Source organism: Talpa europaea, assembly GCF_964194135.1.
Source record: "Talpa europaea genome assembly, chromosome: 11".
Classification (NCBI taxonomy): domain Eukaryota; kingdom Metazoa; phylum Chordata; class Mammalia; order Eulipotyphla; family Talpidae; genus Talpa; species Talpa europaea.
In genome coordinates, this window is record NC_140078.1 from 58,958,653 (window position 1) to 58,982,346 (window position 23,694).

General features: G+C 45.8%; 1 protein-coding gene across 2 annotated transcripts in view; it reads left to right on the forward strand.

Annotated features, from left to right (window-relative positions):
• The window catches only part of ADAMTS9 (ADAM metallopeptidase with thrombospondin type 1 motif 9), a gene marked incomplete at both ends in the record, with an annotated part of 162,465 nt that overhangs the window by 132,246 nt on the left and 6,525 nt on the right, over positions 1 to 23,694 (forward strand). For both annotated transcript variants that reach the window (XM_084248298.1, XM_084248299.1), the window contains 8 exons: positions 8,307 to 8,480; positions 11,300 to 11,494; positions 13,741 to 13,873; positions 14,092 to 14,186; positions 14,301 to 14,395; positions 14,488 to 14,621; positions 16,385 to 16,476; positions 21,807 to 21,911. In XM_084248298.1, the coding sequence (XP_084104424.1) occupies positions 8,307 to 8,480; positions 11,300 to 11,494; positions 13,741 to 13,873; positions 14,092 to 14,186; positions 14,301 to 14,395; positions 14,488 to 14,621; positions 16,385 to 16,476; positions 21,807 to 21,911 (1,023 nt within the window). The remainder of the gene's footprint in view (positions 1 to 8,306; positions 8,481 to 11,299; positions 11,495 to 13,740; positions 13,874 to 14,091; positions 14,187 to 14,300; positions 14,396 to 14,487; positions 14,622 to 16,384; positions 16,477 to 21,806; positions 21,912 to 23,694) is intronic.

Below are 23,694 nucleotides of genomic sequence, written 5' to 3' on the forward strand. Positions count from 1 at the left end.
CAGAAATAAGACTGGGATTTGAAGCCCATCCTGACCTCTGGTACATTTGCTCTGACTATATTCTACCCTCTCCATGTGGACCTACACCTGAGGAGAATTATTTTACTTCCTTTTCAATGTCTTATCTATCTTCGGACTGCAGACCTGGCATCAAAACAGAATTTCCTTTGCTGGATTGGTACCTCTAGCCCCTTTTAAAAATGAAATTCTTGATAAGTTCATTGACCCTCAGCCCTTAAGCCATGTCACTGGGGTGTCCTGATGTTGGAATGCCTCAGTGGACCTCCTGTGCTCAATGTGAGGCATGGTGGCTCACAGGAGAAGGGGCAGCAGAGTGCCTTCCTGGCGCTGTGAGAATGGAGCCGGCCTTCCAGGTTTTGACCAGATAATTAGAGAAGAATGTTCAATCCAGCTTTGTGACCTTTTATGTTCTAGAAACAGTATGTTGTAAATTAAAGACCATTGATGGTGTGGCTCTGTGGGATAGCCTTCAAGTATCTGGGCTCTGGTTAGCTCATCTTCAATGTGGGAATTCTATGGTAGACTTTGCTGAAGGGGCACCATGAGGATTAAGTGAGATTGGGTGTGGGGTTCAGTGCCAAGAACATGTTAGGACTCTACAGATGCCACTTCTCTTCAGCACAGAGGCCTGCACTAACCAGCAGTTCAGGTCAGCCCGGATATGAGAGGGGCAGGCTTTTGATATCACCCACAAACTCAAAGGGTGTTATTTGGCCTCATGATGCTTGATTTTACTTACTTTAGAATTATGATGCTCATGAGGCTGTTTGAGGGGGAAAAGCCTTTTAATTCTTTAGAAAATCACTATCCTAAAGGATTTATGCATTAATAGCATTATAATCTGACATTAAGTTACTAGAACTACCACAGTCTTTCTATCAAATTTCAATTAGGTGTGGCTTATGGCTCTCTAGCATTAAGGAATAAATCTTCCAGATTGTGCAAGTGTTATTCTTTTTTAAAAAAATACCATTTGCTGGAGTTCTTTTTGCCCCCCTCTACCTGTGTACCACAGGAGGCTGCCCTGCTCTTTCTCTCACTTAAGTCAACCTTGCTCATCCTTCAGTCCTTAATCAAGACACCACTTCCTCCCAGGCACCCTTGGTGATCCCATTTTCCCACTAATGACTGAGTCAGGTGACTCTCCTCTCTGCTCTCATGGTACCTGAAAAATACTCAGCATTAGCAGTAGGTACTCCGAAATATAATTGCCTGTTTTCTTTGTCTCTGTTATCAGCTGTTTGAGGTCAGAGAGCTTGCTCGCCAGATTTCCCCCAGCACTGAGCAGAGGCCTTAGCACATTAAGGACACTTGTTGGAGGAAAAATTCTGTGAAGGAATGGAGGGACAAAACATAGATGGAAATTCGGGAATTTTTCTTACTGCTGCGTTATTGTCTTGTTTTTATATAGAGTTTTAGTCTCTTAATCACAGTCATTCAAATAGTGTCAAACTTTTGAAATTATCTCCATTTTCAAATGCCTTTTTCAGATTTTTTTACCTATGATTTTTAATTTTTTTCTTTATTTTATATTCTACCTCCCCCTGTTTGATACACTAGCAAGATTTAAAATAGTGCTTCATGAAAATTTTGGAATAGAGACTATAGAAAGGAGACATTGATGGAAACATGATTGATTTACAATTGATATGTTGATAATTAACAAGAAATTAAATATTTATGATAAGACTCTTATAATGGTGTATGTAGATATTCCATTCTCTGTTCTTAATGTCCAATATACTTAATGATCTCTATTCCATATGGCTTACTAGAAAATGGTTATAGCACTTTTCATGTATAAAAGAATCACCTTTAAATACACATTTAGTTAATACTATAATAATTTTTGGCCAATCATTGTGTGGTGAGAAACAAATAAATTCTGGTTGTAGCCAAAAAAACAAGCAAACAAACAAACAAACAAAAAAACAATAGGGCCTCCCCTGGTGGCACAGGTGGTTGAGTGCAGTGCTGTGAAGCTGTCCGCAGCCTCTGCAGCACCAGTTCCATCCTGGCGGGCTGGCTGGAGAGGGTCCCACGTGATGCGGCAGACCTCTCCTGTCGCGTCTGCTGCTCCCCTCAGCAGTGTATTTCATCAGTCTGCTTGTTCTGTTCCCTGCTCTGTCTCTGGTGACTCCTCTCACCCTCCCGCGTATCTGGCATGCACCCTAGTACCATGGTTCTTGTAAAAATAAATAAATAAATCTTAAAAAAAAAAAATAGATGGATGGAAGGGAGTGAGGAGGGAAGGTGTGGGAGAGGAGGAAGGGAGAAGGAAATTAAAAAACAATATGACCAATTATGGCCTTTCTTCTTTAGCTCTTTATTATCATGATATTTTCAAATGTCTTTTAGAGTAAGTAAGCACAGTGTAAGAACAGCTGTTGATTTATTTATGACACCACGGACAAGCTGTGCTTGGATGTGTCCGGCCTTTGCAAAACTTCCCAACCCATGGCTGTTTGCCCCATTGCAGGAACCAGGGTGACTCTTAATGACTATTTGGGTCCGAAAGTCTTTTAGTGAGCTCAGCCACGGAACGATTCCTAAATTCATTCCCTTCACGTAGTAAAGTCAGAAATGGGCAGCAGGTCCCTGGTCAGTTGGTTACAAAGATTTTATGAAGTTTACAGTAGGGAACGATCAGGATTTGATGTGTGTGAGGGCCAGATATTAACGTGTTATTACTTGTTCCCTCATTTGTTTAGTCAACGAAATGTACTAAACTGTGAGGTGCCAGGCACTAGGCATTTGGGATGCCGTGGGGAATAGGGAAAGCTGTGGTGGGAGTGACTGTCCAGCAGGAGAGAAGACCCAGCAGGCAGACAGACATGTTCTGTGAAATTGCTGTTTGTGCAGAGTGCCGGGAGGGGGACCCAGGTGCCAAAGCAGACACAATTGGGGGGGGTGAGGAGGGCACCTTCTCAAGGGTGGTAGGCTGAAGGGCAAGAGAAGGCCACTCCAGGTAGAAGAAAGAGAGCGCCCAGTGTGTTTGTGGACAGAAGCACAACATGGCAGGGACAGACTGAGTGAAGGGACGAGGAGGCTGACATGAGGTGGTGCCTGCAGCAGCAGCTAGGTTAGCAAGAGCTGCCACCTGTCAGGGCAAGGGTTCAGATTTTCTCCTAAGCAATGTAGGAAGTTTACAGGCTCCTTCAGGACCTGGCCTCTGCCCACCTTCTGGAATCCTCAGCTCAAATTAAATACGCTAGCTCCCTCAAATTGCGGTAGTCATTTTCCTGCCTCTTCCCCACAACATGCTCTTCCAGCCTCCATGCAAGTGGAACCACTCCCGGCCACCCTCTTCCCTCCTTGCTTAGTTAACGCCTCTCCTCCTTTGTTCCTGTTCCTCATCTGCCTCAACCAGGGCACTCCCTTTCCTTATGGTGGGGATTCCCACCACTGGCCCTTCTCTTCTCTTGAGTCACTGTTCCAGAAGCCCTGGGGCCATCTTACTCCAACACACTCTGTCACCAAACCCACATCTGCTCACACAGCCACAGTGTGGCCGACATATTCATCCCACGGCTCCCTGCTCACCCGCTGCCCTGACCCATGAGGCTCAACGCTGAGGGAGCAGCCACCCCTGTGCCTTAACAGGGAGAGGGGATGAGTAGGGAGAGGCCAGGCCTGGGCCGCAGCACCCACCCCAGAAGTGGACCCACTGAATGTACTAGTTGAATGAGTGAATGACTTTAGAGTTGTGCCTGGCCGTGGGGGTTGGGGAGCATGTCCTGTCCTGTGCAGGGGCTGAGGGCCATGAAGGTGTCACTGGGTCTGTGCCTTTCATGGGAAGGTGCTTGGTTGGAAGTGACCCTGGAGTCTGCCTTTCTCCCTCACAGATATACTCTTTTTAAAGAGTGAACATGTCCAAATCCACATGCCTGACTGAAAATGAGCTTTGAGAATAGAATCCATAACTTAAGCTGCTCTTTCTGTAATTGAAAGCAGTGCGAGAGAGGATGACTTGTAATAGCCGCCCCCTATTATCAGACAGCCAGCCTGTGTGGAGCACATGCGGAGCACTGACGCTGCCCCTTCCATCTGTGCCCTGTCCATGCACTGTCCACGATGGTGGCTGGGCACTAGAAACACCATGACTAAATTCTCTCATCGTGGAAAACATCGGCAACTTTCAAAGTTAGAGCATGTAAATAAGAAGTGAGTTTCTCCTCCCCCTGCCCCCCAGCTGGTTTGACTTTATACCAGAAAAAAGTATAAAGCAAACTGATTACAGTCTTTAAAGAAAAATAAGTTCTATCCCATTGCCTTAATGCCTGCTTTTTAGACATTCACCCTGGGGCTAGCCTACCTGACTACTAAAAACGGTACCTTAAAAGTTTATTTTAGTTCCTTCTCACCCTTGAATTTGGAAATTATTTTCCTCCTGTTCATTTCAGCTAGTCAAAAGGAGCATGAATCCAGTGGGGTGATGGGCATGCTCCCCAGATTAGCCCAGCACTGTAATTATTTGCTTTCTGAATTATAGCATGTGCGAAAATTCAAGGAAGCTGGGGATGTGACTTATACTTGCTGGAGTTTTTTTCTAGAAGGTATAATGAAATTTAATAAAACCTTTTGGAAATTAAAATAAAGCTAATTATGGGCCTCCCTGGTGGTGCAAGGGGTTAAGACGCAACCTATGAAGCTATCCTCAGCCACTGCAGCATGAGTTCGATCCCCAGCCAGGGAGCTACCCACATGGCACAGCGCAGACCTCTCCTGACTCTCCCTCTGACCCCCTCAGCAGTGTGTTTCAGTCATTCCTCCTGTTCTGTTCCCCACTCCGTCTCTGGTGAATCCTTTCATCTCCCGCACCTCTGACCTGTACCCCAGTTCTTGTATATATAATCTTTTTTAAAAAATGAAGGTAGTTGAACTTTCAGCTATTTTTCAGAATTTTCTAGGTCATATTCCTGGGAAGAGGGAAGATTCATAAATCCTAGAGATGTGGAGGAATTTATGTCACTAAAGCCAATAAAATCCTATAGCACAGGCTGGGTTTGTTTTGTGATTATCCAACCCCATGGTCTGGTTAGGGTTTAGGACTCCAAAAGAAAAGGACTCAGCTACTATTGACTAATTCCAGAACATTGGGTAAGTCACTTATTTACTTAGTTTAACTTTCTTAAAGTTGTTTTCAAGGTATGATTTCCCAGCTCCATTTTCCACCATTGGCAAAGTGGTTTTTACGGTAGTTAACCATTCTTGAAGACCAAGGAGAAACACGCAGAAAGCAGAAAGCATTTAAAGGTCCCTGCATTTCTCCTCTAAACTGTTACTTATTGACACAGATGAAATCCCCAGGGCTTAGGGAAAATGAGAGAGGACACTGGAAGGTTTAGTCCAGGTTTTAGCTTCCCAATAATCATTATCTTTTCTGAGTCACCTAAGTCCTGCTTTTCTAAGGAATTACTTTTTTCTATGGGAAGTTAAATATTTCTTCTGCATAGAGCTACACATCACAGATCAGCCCTTATTTTTGTTTCATTTTGTGTTTTAACATTAAGCAGCTCCCTCACTGATTGGACACTTTTTTAAATGAAGAAACAAAGCATTACTTCACAATTGGTCCTGGCATACTCTAGGGGAACAGAAAACCCCTAAAGCACTGACCTGGGATTTAGCTAGGGAGTCAGGTACAGGCAACCTCATGCACTATTTTGAAGTGATTTGTTCCTCTGTGCTCACCTCACTGTGCTTTCAATATCTGTTTGTACCCCAGAAAAATTGCAAATGACTCCATATTCTAGATATTGAGGTTTGCTTCCAGACAGCAGAAATGTTCAGTTAAGTTTGCAAATGACATACCAGCATGGTGCTTCTACTCCTAAAAGGACGAAGTGACAAAAATGCAGAAGGCACACCAGAAAAGCCAGCATTTCCACAGTCAGGGATGGACCAAAAAGAACTGAAATCAAATGTGCCTGGTCATAGCAGCACTATCCATAGTACCCAAACAATGAAAACAACCCTTGTCCAGCAACATTGAAATTGACAAAATATGGCCTGTCTGTACAGTGGACTCTTATTCGGCCATGAAAAGGAGTGACATACTAGTCCACACTGCCACCTGGATGCTCCTTGAAAATCAATCCAGTCACACAGACCACATCTTGGCTCATTCCATTTTTATGAAATGCCCAGAATAGGTTAATCCATAGAAACAGGAAACAGATTGGTGGTTGCTACAGGCTGGGTGATGAGAAATAGGGAGCAATCCTGTGGGGGCATGGAATTTCCTTATGGCATAATGACCATATTTTAGAACTAGACCATGGGGGTGATGGCTCAACACTGTGAATGACTAACACCATTGAATCATACACTTGACAATGGTTAATGTGGTAAATTTTGTCCAGTGTGTATTTTATTACCAAAAAATAAATAAATAAATAGCTTGGGCACATCAGGAAAGAGATTTCTGAGTCAAGCCTGCACCCAAACAGATGGCTTTGGTGCAAGGTAGGTCATAAAATCAAAGGAGACCTGTGAGCAAACGAGGTGGAGGCCTATAACCCTCCCTCAGCAGACCCTTAGAGGGAATATGTGGATAACAGCAGCAGCCACTCACAGTAGCTGGAGAAGGCCTGGAGGCAACATGGTTGGAGTGGGAAGAACACAGAAGCCATCTTCGGCACAGGGCTGGGGTAGCTCACCAAGGTATTCCAGAGTAGTTGAGTCTGGAAATGCTGGATGACACACAGGCTTTATTATTTTTTTTTAAGATTTATTTATTTATACAAGCGCTGTGTACAGTCAGAAGCACGGGAGGGTGAGAGAATTCACCAGAGCCAGAGCAGGGAACAGAACAGGCAGACTGAGAAATACACTGCTGAGGGGAGCAGCGGGCAGCAGGAGAGGTCTGCGTGCCATGTGGGACCCTCGCCCAGCGGGCGGGGATTGAACTGGCACTGCAGAGGCTTCAGGCAGCTTCACAGCCCAGCGCACAATGGCCGCGCCACCAGGGGAGGCCCAACACACAGGCTTTAGATAGCAGGGGCTTTTGGAAGCCTTTAGCCACACAGATAACTATGGTAGAACTTGCAACATGGAGCTTGCTGTGAATTTAAGTCAAAAAGATAAGGCATTTCTAGACAGCACAGAGATGAATGAAACATGCCACATACCCTATTTCATTAGTTCGGTTTATGGGAAGAACAATATCTCTCCCCTCTCCCTCACGAAGAGATGCATGGACTGGAGCAAGTCATTTAGTCTCTCTAAACTCCAGTTTTGGGGCCTCCCTAGTGGTGCAAGGAATTAAGACGCAACCTATAAAGCTGTCTGCAGCCACTGCAGCATGAGTTCAATCCCCAGCCAGGGAGCTACCCACATGGTGCAGCAGACCTTTCCTGACTCACCCGCTGCTCCCCTCAGCAGTGTATTTCAGTCAGTCTGCCTGTTCTAATCCCCACTCTGTCTCTGATGAATCCTCTCAATCCCCACACATCTGACCTGTACCCCAGTTCTCATTTGCATAAATAAATAAATCTTTAAAAATAAATAAATTGCAGTTTTGTCATCTGAAAAATGGAGATTATTATATCTGCTAAATCTCACTACTGAGCTGGTTACTTCTTTAATGTCTGCCTTTGCCTCTAAAACATTAGCTTCTCTTGAAAAGCTGCAACTGTGCCCTTCACGTCCACTCTTGACCCAGGAAACCATCACAGGGCCTGATGCCTATTAAGATCTTGGGGAATGGGAGAATGAGAGCAATTCACTCTAGGGGAGAAAAGACAGTAGGAGCCACAGGGAAGCTCTCTGCATGTCCCAGGCGGGACCTTACTAGTGAGAAAGGAAACATGTCTGTTATGCTCCTCTGGAATGTTCAGCCATGACAAGAGGCTAGAATTTGCAGAGATCTGTTTAGTTCTGTGTTACAGGAAGAAATGAGCAACATGGAAGTAATGACTCCCCTGGCTCTCGAGGTATTTAGTCCAGTCTGATAACCATCCAGCCATGCATTTTGAAGAGGTTCAATATTTGAAAGGGTATTTGAAGTAACAGGCTCTAAGGTCCTTTCTGAAGCTGAAATCCATTCATTCCCACTTCTACTCTGCCCATGACAGAGTTGCTTGCTGAATGATGATCACTATGCCACGGGCAGCGTTGGTAGGTAGCTGGGATAATATAACGAGTTCTCTGACAATTCCTGCCCTCAGGGATCTCACAGTTTCAAAGGGTATAGAGAAGGAAAACAAATAACTATAATAACAGGATCTAATGTGTCACCTATTGTCTTTCATATCCACACCAGTCTGGTTTGTCTCTCACAGTGCACCAAGACTTGTGGCGAAGGATCCAGGTACCGCAAGGTGGTGTGTGTGGATGAGGACAAAGGCAGCGAGGTTCACAGCATGCACTGCGACTTGAGCCAGCGGCCTGCGGAGCGTGAGATCTGCAGTTTGCAGCCCTGCGAGTATGTCTGGATCACAGGAGAGTGGTCAGAGGTACTGACTGGGGATTTGGTAACTGTCTTCCGTAAGCAATGGTCTGAGTGCAACAGACTGACAAGGGCAGGAATGTGGTAGGGCTGCACCCACCTGCTGGTTATGCCACTGTGAGTTGTGAGTTGTGAGTTTCAGACAAATCCCTGGCCTTCCTGGATCAGAGTCCTGTATATACAGATCTGGGGATCTTCTTGAGATGTTGCTGAGCCCCCATCAATTCCACATTCTGTATTTCACTCTGATATCTTATTGGTATAAGGAAGGAATTAGCAGAGTCTGCATTTTCATATGATGCCTGCCAATGCCTGAAGAAACTTAAGAATAAGAAAATAGCTTCATGACAAGGAGACAATACAGGAGGGTGAAGACTATGACAAACTAGCACGGGCTATGTGAAGGAAGCAGGCTCTTTTACTAAGGCCATTCAGAACTATGGGTCCAGTGTTACCAAACTACTTTTTTCAAGAGGACAAAAATCTAGACAGTTAAGTGAGCTCCACTAATTTTAAAGGGTGGCCTCAATTTTTGTTTAAAACATTGCATGGGGCAAGCCAAACACTTTCACAGATCAGATGTAAGTTACCTATTTAACAACCTCTGTTTCAAAGGAACAAAACAAATGTCTATTTTTTCTCATTTCTTCCTGCATTTAGTACCTCCCTAGACACTTATTATAATAAACCATGTCATAACTGCATGATTATATTATTTTCAAATCCTGTATTTTATTCAAATACTGAAAGACTTGTAACATCAAAATACCCACCTAAAAGGAATTTAGCTGCTTTTCAGCAAAGGTTCGTACTGTTACTAAGGTCTCTTCAAAGTTCGACAGGACAGCAAGTTCATCTTTGAATGGATGAATATTTACATTTAGATGATATGTGTATTGTATGTTGAGGTGTTTCTGTATGAAAACTGATCTTAAGGCTCTTTGTGCTGTCTCTGCGCTCCCCCCACCTGAATTGAGGAGGTCTGGACCAGAGGGGAAAAAAGGGTTTGTCGCCCCCTGAATGATACATGAATTTCCCAGCTTGGGAAAATGTCCTGGTTTGGGCCCAAAGTACATCGCTAATGCAGGGAGCCCATATTCTTATTTTGCCATTTTGTTTTACTGTTTAGAAAAGTACTCCTCACTATGATAAGACAAGCATGACAGTAGGATATGGAGAGTCAGCAGTGACACCTGCCCCCCCTCCCCAGGACTGAGCCTCTTACACTCAAAACTGGTGCAAAATGGATTAAGGAGCCAACATTTTTGTGATGCATTTGACAGCTACCTAAGAACATATTCTGTTTTAGCTTATTTTGAGAGGGAGAGGCCTGGGAATAAAATCTGCCCATATTTGGGGCTCAGATCAGTCAGTAAATGCCCGTCTCTCACTGCATCCCCAACACAAATCTTTTGTTCCTGGTTGTGGGGTTAAAGGAACTCAGCTCTGGCCTTCAGATATATAGCCTGGTTTAAATTAGTTCACACTGAAGTCAGTGCATGCAGGCGCTAGATTAAACACTCTGAAATATCCACCCCTGGGACAGACAGCATTTGTTGGCCATCTGTCCACACCTGAACCACACTGGGCTAGCCTCACACCCCGGCCCAGCATCAGCTGGGTCTCTTAGCATTTGAACATCGGCAGCCAAAGGAAGAGACGTCACAGAGCATTTCCAGTTCTGCAACCAGCTGGAAGGGGAGCGCAGGGGTGCTGTGCATGCCTCTGGCTGTGCCTGCGCCCTCCTGCCTTCGGAGCTCTTGCAGGAGAGCCTTCTCCCTGGAAAAATTACAGGAGAGGAGCCCACATGGTTTAAAGCAACAGCTCAGGTGACATTAGAAAATGTGACACTACAGCCTTTCATAGACATTGAGAATGGACAGAAGCTGTGTTCCCAGCAAGAATATAACACATGCTACACACTGTGGGGGTGCCTGGCCCTCCCCAAAGAACCTCTGATTTAGGGATTCTGATTCTCTACCTTAATTTTACGTAGCAACTTACAGGAAATGGCCAGTTATTGGATGCCATTGCCTTAAAAAAATCATCAAAAGTAAATTCATTGTGATTCAGTTTTATTTTTAAAATATTTTATAAATATTAAGGAGGCTGACCATGCTGTAAAATCTTATAAATAACCAGTTAATGTCTCACCCCAAAAGGGAACTGAGACACTAATAAGATATTTGTTCCTTCTCCTTTTCTTATTGTTTATTTCTGTAATACTGTGTAATTATAGGAAAGGGGTTAAAAGCTTTGGGGTTGGGGGTAGTGGGAGAGAGAGAGAAGCAGAAAGTTGAGCTAGGTCGATAGCCAGAGTAGAAGGAAGTAAGTGGAGGGCAGATGGGAAAGCAAACCCCAGAGAATCAGAGAGTAGGGAAGGACTGTCCTGTGTCCTCTCTTGGCCAAGAACTTGGATTTCACACTCAACTCTTCAAACTCTTCACATCCAGCTTGCTCACGTTTCTCCTGCAGTCATTGTAGGTTTAGCAATGCATGATTTGTCAGCCAGTGAGTCCCGCTGTGCTTGCTGTCAGTTGGACCCATGACAGCTGGAGCACCACCCCAGCCCCCCCGAAGCCAGGAGAAGGCACCCCCACCCGGAAAAGAAGTCATGGCAGCACTCCCGCCCGGAAGGCATTGGTCATACAGGGTTCAGGTCTCCAGTGCTCTGGGGGCCGATGCTTGAATTACATAAATAAGCTAATGAAGTGAGCACTGTGCAGCAGTGCCCAGGGGTCAGCACTGGCTGTGGAAGTCAGGGGCCTGTTGGGGGCTCCCCCCAGGCAGCGCTGCAACCTCTGCTTTCACCCGCTTCCTCCTCAGTGCTCAGTGACCTGTGGAAAGGGCTACAAACAAAGGCTGGTCTCCTGTAGCGAGATTTACACCGGGAAGGAGAATTATGAGTACAGCTACCAAACCACCATCAACTGTCCGGGCACGCAGCCTCCCAGCGTCCACCCCTGCTATCTGAGGGAGTGCCCCGTCTCGGCCACCTGGAGAGTTGGCAACTGGGGGAGTGTAAGTAGACAATTGAGTTACCAATAGGAAAACTTTGGGACTTCAAACCCAGTCCTTTTTGTTTTTTCAAAGATTTATTTATTTATGCATACAAGAGTGGGGTACAGGCCAGAGATGCCTTTTCTTATTGTTTATTTCGGAGTGGATTCACCAGAGACAGAGCGGGGAACAGAACAGGCAGACTGACTGAAATACACTGCTGAGGGGAGCAGCAGGTGAGACAGGAGAGGTCTGCTTCGCCATGTGGGTTGCTCCCTGGCCGGGGATCAAACTCATGCTGCAGAGGCTGCAGACTGCTTCATAGTACGGTGCCCAACCCCCTGCACAACCAGGGAGGCCCAGTCTTTTTTTTTTTTTTTTAATATTTAAAGAGCAGGTTTATTAGAGAGAGAGATAGGACAGTAAAAGACACTCGCATAGACACAAGCAGGCAAGAAGAGCTGCCCTGAAAGGGACAGGTTTGCTGAGAGAGGCCTGCATGGTTGCAGGCAGGCAGCCTTGAAGAGAGCTGCCTCTGCTGAGGGAGGTCAGTGAAGAGAAGTCCCTGCATGGTACAGGTCATGGGCAGGCAGGAAGGCTGCTGCCCTGCAGAGGAGAGTTGGTGAAAGAAGCACCTGCCTTCAGAGGTGGGCAGAGGAATTACTGCTCAAACCCAGTCTTAAACACGTCCCGCCTAACCTATCCTAAGCAATTCTCCTTCTCACAGGCACCCTGGTGAGGAACAGGAGTTAGCCTCTAAAAATGGGCTCATGGGAAAAGAAGGACTGTCTTTTGGTCTGGCAGTTTGGCAGTGGGGCCTCAAACCAGGCTGCCTCATTTGCTGAATGACTTTGAGCAGTTAAATGACCTTGAACTTGGTACAAAACTTTAAGTTTCCTCACCTATAAAATAGGTGGTTGTGAACATGAAATGAGTTAATACAGAAAAGCACTTAGGTTACCATATTTACCACATTTCTTTTAAAAAAGCACCTAGAAGGCCTCCCTGGTGGCGCAGGTGGTTGAGCGCCACACTATGAAGCAGTTCGCAGCCTCTGCAGCATGAGTTTGATCCCCGGCCAGGGAGCAACCCACATGGCGCGGCAGACCTCTCCTGTCTCACCTGCTGTTCCCCTCAGCAGTGTATTTCAGTCAGTCTGCCTGTTCTGTTTCCCGCTCTGTCTCTGGTGAATCCTCTCACCCTCCCATGAATCTGGCCTGTGCCCCGGTTCGTGTATTAAAAAAATAAATAAATAGGGGCCTCCCCGGTGGCGCAGCGGTTGAGCACTGGGTTGCGAAGCTGCCTGCGGCCTCTGCGGCGCCAGTTCGATCCCCGGCTGCTCCCCGGCCACCGGAGGAGGGTCCCACATGGTGCGCAGACCTCTCCTGCCGCCCGCTGCTCCCCTCAGCAGTGTATTTCGGTCCTTCTGCCTGCTCTGCTCCCCGCTCTGGCTCTGGTGAATTCTCTCACCCTCCTGCGCTTCTGACTGTACCCAGTGCATGTATAAACAAAACAAACAAACAAATAAATAAATAAATAAAAACATGCCTCTATTAAAAAAAAATTATCTAAAAATAAATAAATAAATAAATAAATAAATAAATCTTAAAAAAAAAAAAAGCACCTAGAATTTTGGCCCTTAATTAATAAGGGTTATAGAGGCATTAGTTGTTGGTGCTTCTGTTGCAGGTAGTATCTGTTCTAGTCCTTCTGTTCTGCAATACCTTGGGGCATTAGAAGTATAACTCGTAAGAATGTTTTAAATTGGGACCGCCAGGGAAAAATCGCCACAGCCCTCTGGCCCCTGACAACTCTGAGGTCGCTCAGTGTTGCAAAGTGATCAGGCTGAAGTGTAGAAACAGTTGACTGTGATGAAAATTTGAATCCGGGTGCCAGCATCTCCTTGAGTAAGTTTTTTAGTATTTGAGCCCCAGTCTTTGTCCTATAAAAAAGAATAAAATATTATCTCATAGGTTATTAGGAGGCTTAAGTGAGAAAATTATCTACATATGTGTGTATATATGTATATGTGTATACATGCATCTACATATACATGTAAGTGTATATGTAGAAATGTCTCTGTGCATGTCTACAACTTAGCACAGAGACTGGTCCTTGGTAAAAGTACCCACCATATACCAACTCTTTGTTTTCAGCAGCATAGCATGTAAAACGCCCCATGCATGCCAGCAGACTCGGAGAACCCCACCCCTGGAAGCCCATGCCTGTGGGTTCCATTGGCAAACCCCCCTCTGGTCTGCTTGCAGTGCTCAGTCTCCTGTGGCGTTGGAGTGATGCACAGGTCCGTGCAATGTTTGACCAACGAGGACCAGCCCAGCCAATTATGCCCTGCTGATTTGAAGCCAGAAGAAAGAAAAACCTGCCATAATGTCTATAACTGTAAGTCAGCCAATTGAAGCCCTCCCTCTGAAGCATGAGGAATGGGGCTTCTTTGTTCATTTCTGTGCCTGCCCGTTTTAGAAAGATGGCATTTGTTTCTTTACCAGTCTCCCCTATGCTAAAAATGTTTCCATGTGAACAGTGTGATTTAGCCCATCGTCAAACATTGCACGTCTTGGGGCCTCTCATACCCCATTTTTGCATTTCACCTTTTCCAGGTGAGTTACCCCAGAACTGCAAGGAAGTTAAAAGACTGAAAGGTGCCAGTGAAGATGGTGAATATTTCCTGACCATCAAAGGAAAGCTTCTGAAGGTGAACATGGGTCATCAGCCATCATTTCTAGACTGATTATAGCATAAGTGACCCTTGCTTTCAATGTCCTGTTTCTGAGCCCCTCTCGTGGATTATTTCTGGTCTGTCTTGCAGATATTCTGTGCAGGCATGCAGTCTGACCACCCCAAGGAGTACATCACCCTGGTCCATGGCGACTCAGAGAATTTCTCCGAGGTTTATGGGCACAGGTAGGAGAGCTCAGGCACGGACAAGCCCAGCCTCCTCAGGATCCTTGGAAATGCCTTCCCATTCTTACCAGAATATTCTCTCTGGATTGTAGGTTGCACAATCCAACAGAATGCCCCTACAATGGGAGCCGGCGTGATGACTGCCAGTGTCGGAAGGACTACACGGCTGCTGGGTTTTCCAGCTTCCAGAAAATCAGAATAGACCTGACCACCATGCAGATAATAAGTAAGTTCAGTGGAATAGCATATGAGGATGTGCAAACAGATCCTGCAAATTGTCAGGGGTGAGGCCTTCGAGATGGAGAGAGGAAGGAACAGGAGCGACAGGAAGCTTCAATCCAGGCCCGGATAAGCCCAGGCAGGCAGGCGGGAGGTCTCACTGGTAAGCTGGGCTGCTCTTTGGTTCTCTGCTACACCCCTGGGGCCTGGAGAGCTCCCAGCACAGAGGTGAATGGCCAGCAGCTGTGTGATGAATGAACAGGTAGAGTAGATGGAGAAGTGGCAGTATGGGAAGTCAGGGGAGTACCCCCATAAATCTAACACTGAAACAACGCGTGAGGTCAAGTAGGAGTTTGCCAGGCATGGGCAACCATGTGGAAAAGCAAGGGTGGCAGCAGATATTTTAAGGTAGAAGAAATAGCAGATACAAAACCCCAAAGCTAGAGATTCATGTGGCAACATTCACCGCCCCCCCCCCACCCTGTTCCCACCAGCACAGTGCACACACACACATGGGCGTAAAGCTCATTTTGTCTGACTGTTGATTTACGGAAGAAAAATGGAGCACAGAATTACCTCTCCTCAACTAGCCTGCACGTAGGCTGATTTCATACTCTGGCCAGCACTGCATTTTTGATAGGGACGTTAATCATAGGAGTGGTTAAGGACAGCTAAAACATCCAAGCACGTTCCCTGAATAGAGGAAAAGCAGAAATAATGAATAATTAATGTTTTCCTCATTAACATTGTACCCATAATAGTGCATCAGTTTGCTCTGGAGGTAGATTCAACTTGATTTGTACCAAGATATTTTTAATTGCCTTCCGCTAAACTGAGGAGGCTCAAGGCAGAGGGTCTGCAGTTTCTTCACTGAGAAAAACAGGCCAGTTAAGTTAGACCTACGGCTTCTGCATGCTGACAAGGGGCACTTTCCTTGCAGAAGAGGGCCTGAGGTTTCCTTCCCATCAAAGCATAGTTCACTGCAGAGAGGATTAAGGCCTTCTCTGCTGTTCCCCAAAGACAAGACAGAAAAGGTAAAAGCTGAGTGGGCCTTGCAGTTCCACCAGCCACAGCTTTTGCAGAATTCTCAAACTGACTCCTCCTGATCTGCATTCCCTGCTTGCAGAGCTGGTCTCTGGAGCGATAGGGGGGTTAAAGACATGAGGATTGTTTTTATTGTTGTTGGTTTTTTTTTTTTTTTTTTTTTTTTAACTACAAGTTTGCTCCGAACTTGAGAAACTGCCATTAATGCTTTCAAGATGTGGGTTCTAATTGCTCCACATTTTGGCAATAATAGTGCCTAGGCCACTGGAGGACAGATGAAGCCTCAGGGAATAATTCCTAAGTAGCTGGAAATGCTTTTCTGGCTTATTTCCCCATGTCCCAAAACCTCTGAGGGAGTACACCGAAGATTCACCATCATCCATTACACCCCACTTAAGCAAGGTTATTCGCATATTTGTTTATATATGAATCGATTCCAAAGTCATCTTAAGCCCCTTTTTGGCTCCCATGCTGTGAGGAGTCAGTCCGTGCTGATAAAACCCAGGGAACAAGGCTCTTGGAACCACAAATGTAATGAGGAAAAAGAAAGCCCACATCTGGATCCATTTGCTTACTAATCATACTGTGGTTTTTCTCTCTCCCGTTCCCTCTGATTGTTTTTCTTACCCTTCTTCCCTTCCATCTTTCCAATATCCTGCCCCTTCCCTGCCCCTTTCTCCCACTGTCACCTTTTCTCTCCTTTTAACCCTTTTCCACAACGCACAGCCACTGATCTACAGTTTGCCAGGACAAGCGAGGGGCACCCGGTGCCCTTTGCCACAGCTGGGGACTGCTACAGTGCCGCCAAGTGCCCACAGGTATGTGTATCCTCCTCCCTGATGAGCACCCACAGGAGCCCGCCCCCAGGGCACCCTGGGCTGTGTCTGGTCCTGGGAATGTGCTTAAAACAGCTGCTCTGGAAGGCAGTTTGGCCACTTGCATCAAGAGCCTGACAGATGCTCACAGCTTCTTGTCTAGTGATTCCACCCCTGAGAGTGTTTCCTAAGGAAGTGACTGGAGCCACGTGCCAAAGTTCTACATTTAGCAAAATGCATCTATTATAATAGTGAAAATTTGGACACAGTGGATGTTGGATGACAAGACCTTCAACAAATTACGAGGGTTTGTGAAATGCATATTCTACAGCCAGTGAGCGCTGAGAAACGCTCCATGACTGACTCTTCAAGGGGGAAAAAAATAAGCCTCTTTGCAGCCTTTGCCAATTTCCATGGTGTAAATATTCTCCCTGTGACTGATTTGAAGCTGTCGCCAGGACATCACTAATTAGAAAGTTGGGGGGAGAGGCACACAGATGACTCCCAAAAGCTGCTCCAACATACCACTGTCAGCTTTTAAAAATTCTGAATATTGTGTGTTCAGTGTTCAGACCAAGAAGTGCAAAGGTGTAATCTGCTGGACTGGCAGTAGCAGTGCAGCTGAATGGGAGTCGGCCTGCCCACTGCAGCTCACAAGGCCTTGCGTCCTAAGAGGCGTGGCAAGTTTTTGCTTGCCTTTTGGAACATCCTGTAATAATCAGCCCCAGCTAACTTGACAAGGCAGGCGTTCATCTTTGCAGGAAGCTTCTGCAATTAGACAGCATGACAAACAAAATGAATTAAGTGATCCTGGACAGGAGCGAAGCGCCCCAGTTCTTTCTTTGGTTGACTTAAGGTCTTCACAAAGCTGTTGTTAAACCCTGTCAGGAACTTCCCACTTTGCCCGTGAGCTCTCTAAAGTCTGGGCGTTGGGACCAGCTGATGTGTTGAGAATCCCAGGCCCTGTCTCCCCAGGATGGATTTACACCCAACCTCAGACCATCCAAAGACAAACACATCTGAATTTTCTTCTAACGAAGTGTTTTCTCAGCCCAGAGCTTTAGAAAGCATTGCTAAACATTTTCGAGAAGTGAAAAGGAAACTCTCAGGGGAGAAAGAAAATAAACAAAGGACATAATGGTAAAAAGGGCCTGTGCTTCATTACCCAGGAATTGAAAACTTTAGTTGGTGACTTCAAACACCCCTTGGTATGGGTTGCATTTAACAGCTAATAGATTGACCCCATCCTGCCTAGTTCAGATGTCTCAGATTTTCTTGTTTCTATGTGTACATCTTTTGGGACTGACCCTTAAGTAAATGAAAGCTAATTTGCATTCATTTATTTTAATAATTGGAAACAAATGAATCGATTTGCAAGCCCCTTCACTGAAGCCATTGCTAAGTGAGAAATTCCACAGCCAAATAAATAGAAGCTAATTTATGGGTTTTTTCCCAGCCTATTCTTCAAATCGTAGTGGGTACTTTGAGAGTTATTTCTGAGAGTTATTGAGCACTGACTATAGTGATAAAAGATGTGAGTCTTTCAAACTGTTTTCCAGGAAAAGGTCTGTAGGAAGTCTGATTGTGGAAGCTGCTTTAGAGCAGATGGCTCATCTGTTGACTTAATGATTGCACAGAAATCCTAGCTGAGGGGAACTTTGACAATCTGCTTCTTCCACCTCATGCATTAATATTGCTTTTGAGATTTATGTATCCATATGGGTGGGTTGCCCAAGAGCCCTCAAATGAAGACAGAGCCAGGTTCTATTTTTATCCTGAGTACATGGATGCAACATTATAGTATGTACTCATTTAATGGTGCTGATAGCTTCTTGGAAGTCATGACGTTAAGCGAAACAACATACAATGAAAGCAGGTCCTTGAATAATACCATTTTGTGCAACATCATTTCATTATAACATAGATGAGAAACAAAGAATCCCAGCTGACCTTGATGGAAATTCCTTCTTCAAGGACCTGCTGTACAGCCATGGATGCTGTAATTAGTAGCACTTACTGAATGTTTACTATGCTGCAGGCACTGTGCCCAAAATTTCTAAGTCAGTGTAGCATTTAATCCATGAGTTACCGTGAAGGCACCTTCTGAGGGATGAGGAAACTGAGGTTGGGTGATATCCACACAGCACAGTCAAGGTTGGATTTGATCCCAAGAATGTCAGAATCCAGACGCATGGTGGCAGACATGACTGAGCCTGTTTCCAAGCAAGATTTCTGCAATTTTAACTCTTGTCTGAACAGACAATAAAACCTCTCAGTCTAAGGCGCATCTTTTGCAAACCTTTCTGGATTAAGTAGCATGAGTGATTCTTAATTACTTTTACTCTTAAATCAACAACAGGAAGTAGGAGTAAAACTTGCATGCAAGTTTTAGACCCTGGACCCTGGAGATGAGGCTTTGAGGGACAAAGATGTCCCAGACTACAGCTCAGAAGGACATTAGGTCTTTATGCTGGCAGCTCTCCACTTTTAGAGTGGTGCTAATTATCCACTAGGATGCTTGCTAAAAATGCAGATCCATGAACTGGAAAAGCTGGAAAGAGAATGAGGAGAAAGATTGGTTCCATTCAGGCCTCATGAGACTCACTGCTCATGAGACTCAGGTGGTGAGCATGGCCAGACACCAGCAGCCCCATCAAGAGGAGGCATGCTTGGTCTAGACGCCAGCTCAGTAGCCGGGACCTTCCTTTTTTTTCTTTCTTTTTAAAAGATATATTTATTTATATATACAAGAACTGGGGTATAGGGCAGAGGTGTGGGGGGTAAGAGGATTCACCAGAGACAGAGTGGGGAACAGAATAGGAAGACTGACTGAAATACTGAAGGGAGCAGCAGGCAAGACAGGAGAGGTCTGCTGTGCCATGTAGGTTAACTCCCTGGCTGGGCCTCGAACTCATGCTACAGTGGCTGCGGACAGCTTCATAGTGCTGTGACTTAATCCCTTGCACCACCAGGGAGGCCCTAGCCTGGGCCTTCTAAGAACTTTCCAGTGCATCTGTCTACCTCTGCAGGTGGGATGGGCAGTCTGTGTGGGAAGCAGGATGGGAAGGGAGAAGGAGAGAGGTCCTTGGCCACAGGGTGATCTGGGCATGATGAACAGGGTAGAGGCCATTCTCAGGGCAGGAAGGTGGCAAGATAAGAAGAGAGCCAGGTGGGGTAACGCAGCACACAGAAGACAGGGTCTGGGGAGGCCAAGTTTGCCCTACAGCTGTACTACTGCAGCTTCAATCCCAGACAACCACTGGCCTCAGCAGAGCATGGTCCTTGCAGAATTTTCAAAAAACATTTTTCTATATCACTTACTCTTTGGCAGGTAGTGAGTTAAGTGCAATCCCCACTATGCATAGGTAAGGTCCTACAAACCATTTTACAGATGGACTCAGGAAGGTGAGCTGCTTCCCTAAAGTCTCACTAAAAGCAGAAGAGTCAGGTTTATAGGGTGAATCCATCTTCTATGCCAGGTTTCCCATCATTATTGAGGTTTTGTTGGGGGCACAGTGCTATGCATAGGAGAATATTGACACCATCTCTAGTCTCTGCCTACCAGATGTTAGCAGCAGCACACCAGATGCTGGCCTGCCAGTTGCGACCACAAAAAATGTCTCCAGATATTGCTGCATCTCTCCTGGGGGGCACTGACTTAAACAGATGAACCTCCCCATGACCCCTATGAGTGAGAATCCTACTAGTAGGAATCCCATCTTACAGATGTGAAAACTAATGCTGCAAAGGGTCTGTTGACTCTGGTTAGTAAATACTAATGGAACTGACATGGAGAGGAAACCAGCTAGTTACACCTAGTGCTGATAGTCTTATTTGTTTGTTTGTTTGTTTATTTATTCATTCATTCATTTATACAAGAACTGGGGTACGGGCCAGATGTGCTCCGGGAGGGTGAAAGGATTCACCAGAGACAGAACGGGGAACAGAACAGGCAGACTGATGAAATACACTGCTGAGGGGAGCAGCGGGCGGGACAGGAGAGGTCTGCGGTGCCATGTGGGACCCTCACCGGTGGGCCAGGATCGAACGGGCGCTGCAGAGGCTGCGGACAGCTTCACTGCGCGGCGCTCAACCGCCTGCGCCACCAGGGGAGGCCCTAGTCTTGACAGCCTTAATTGAAGAGCCAAGATGTAATCTTTATTTAAAAATTCATCAAATGTCGGTCATTCTTCAAACCATGCCTGATATAAATAAGCAAAGCAATACCAAATCTTTCCCCTCCATAAACTTATTGTTATGTTGGAGAGAGAAACTAAAACAAGATTCAGGAGCGCTATAATATTGAGATTCTACTAGGTACCAGCCACATGCTACAGACTTACCTCATTTAGTCCACATTACGCTTCTTGGAGGAAGGTATTGTTTATTACCTTGCATTTTGCAGATGGGCAAACTGAGGTTCTGGGAAGCTTTTAAAAAATCAGGATCTACTTGAGAATGAAAAGCCTGAATTCACTATTAGAGCTGTCTGATTCTGAGCCTCCACCACTTCTTCCTTGCGCTGTTAAAGACTTTTGACAAAGTACTGGATGGTCAGGCTCAAGCAGACAGCGTTCGCCCAGAACTTGAAGGGTGTGGGAGAGTTTTAATTCTGAAACTGCACCCTGTGGGCTAGAAAGCCTCCAGAAACTTGCAGGTCCCTTTGTAGAGTGAAATACAGACAGACGAAGAAAGCAAGAGAGAACCTTTGCTGCACCATCTGCTTGGAAATGCGTCTGAAACTGACGACATTTTGAGGCCAGTTTTTAAAAGGGATCCCAGAGCGGTTTGGAGAGCTGGCTTCTCTGCCCTGGAAGCCGCTGCTGGGCCCCGGGGGGTTCGAGCGGGCCGCGCGCGCCCTCCAGTGGCCGCTGCGGAGAACGCGCTGTCTTTGAAGTCGTGTCCCGCCGGCTGTGCTGAGTACACGGTGTCCTCGGCGCCTCGGGATGCTGCAGCCCCGGCAGCTTTGGCAGCCAGGTCTTGTTATAAAAATTATTCTGTGGCATTTTGTGCCTGAAAAAAAAAATCTGGTCATTGTGAGCAACACCGGGATTGCTGTGTTAGGGAAGCAGAATGGCGGTGGTTGAGGACGAGGAAGTTGAGTGGAGAAAATGGGAATTGAACTCCCACTCTGTCCTCGTTTCCCCATCTGTAAAGAAAACCCCCTTTAGAGAGAGTTCTTGCGAGGATAGATGAGATGATGCGTGCAAAATGCCAGGCCCGGACCTCGTCCCTAACTAGTAGCTGTTTTAATTAACATCCTTCTTTACAAGGTACCGTTTTGTGTGTGTGGTATGGACTAAAAATCTTTTCTATGGGCCATTTATTTCCAGGGTCGCTTTAGCATCAACCTTTACGGGACCGGCCTGTCTTTAACAGAATCTGCCAGGTGGATATCCCAAGGGAATTACGCGGTCTCGGACATTAAGAAGTCGCCGGTAGGTTGCTCAGGGCTTGGGGGAGGGGCTGTTTTATCTCCCTCCCTCTGTGTCGGTGATGCCGGAGGAACCAGCTAATGCACTTTCCCACTTCCTCAGACCATTTTTGCAGAGTGTCAGGAAGAAAATGTAGGGAATAAATCGAAGGTGAAGTGTAAGGTGAAGGTGAAGTGTAAGGTGAAGGAGAGTGGGGGAGAGAGTCTTGCTTCTCTTCTGGTGGATCTTCCTGGGAACCTGGGAATCAGCGGTTAGAGGAAGTTTAGGCAGGAAGCTGAAAGCAGCTGGAGGAAGCCTGTGATGGGGTGTGTGGCTCCGGTGCCTTGCAGTTAGCACCAGGTCCACTTTTGTCAACTTAGGGCTAGTGATGTTTGTTTCCATGCGAATGGGGCTGAAAGAAGGGCATAGCTTATCAGGTGGCTTTTCTGGAGAGTTGGAGAGACACTCAAGGACTCTGCATTGACTTTTTATGCTCTAAAATCTTGCTGCTGGAGGCATGGGCTGCACAGAGCATCAGCATCACCTGGGAACTTGTTGAACATGCAGTTTTTAGAACCCCGGACCTGCTGGAGTATCAGTAGAATGTCCCCATATGTCTCAAGCAGGTGCGGCAGCTTGAGAAGCACTGATCTCTGTGAATTTCTCACCTGAGTGGTGTATACTGGACGCACAGAGGATGGCTCAGAATGCATGTGCCCAGGCCCTTACCAGCTCCACTGCATGGGAATCTTTGACCTGGGGTAGAATTGCATACTCCCTTGGTTGATTGTAATGTACAGCCAGGCAGAGATCAGAAATCGCTGCCCTTTACAACCTTCCTGAAAATGTTCTGAGAGTGTTCCATAGAAACCTGATAGGGGGCCAAGGGGACAAAGAGGAAATTCACCAGAATATAGCTGTGACCCCAACCTTCTCAACCAAGACCCTTGTCTCAAAAGTCTTCATGAATATGGGTAGGGGAAGATGAATACCCCGCTTATGAAAGTGGGGTATTATTCAAAAGTAAGGCTGCCAGACAAAAATACAAGATACCCAGTTAAATTTGAATTTCAAGTCAACAGGAACATTTTTTCACTAGAAGTGAAAACACTTATTTCATGGGAAACACTTATTCTCAAAAGTATTTGTTATCTGAAATTCACACCCTGTGCATTGGGCCTTCTGTGATTTTATTTGCTAAATCTGGCAACTCTGTCAAAATCAGAACATGAAGAAGTTCAACCTCTTTCCCCCAGGAAAGGAAGAAACATTCAAAGGTCATTTCGCAGGAAAATCTCAAGAGGTTTTTTTTTTTGGTTTTGTTTTTTTTTTTTTCCATCTCAAACGTGTGTCTGTAATAAAGCTCTTCACTTACTCTTTTCTCTAAGCCAACCATTGACCTAAAATATGATTAGCTAAGTGGCCATTTTGATTGTAAATTAATCATTAAATATTTGTCTTTGTTGGGAAGGGAGTAAGGACAGCTGAGAGACAGCACTTTAATTCAGAATGTGCCCGAAAATCATAATAGCCTTCCCTGCTCCTGCCCTCTAGGGTCCATATATTAGGTTTCCATGACCCAAAGGAAGAAAAACTTAACTACCCAAAACGTGGTCGTGGTCGCACAGGAGACACGATTACGTAGGAAACCATCTATGTAAGCGGTGGCACTTAAATTTCGATTCTATTTGTTACCCAGTGTCTATACTGCAGCTTTTCCTCTGGAAACTAAAAATGATGGCAGCCCAGAGCGCCACCTTGCGGAGAGAACTATCACTCCATTGCCAAGAAGGGCTGGCTATCCCCC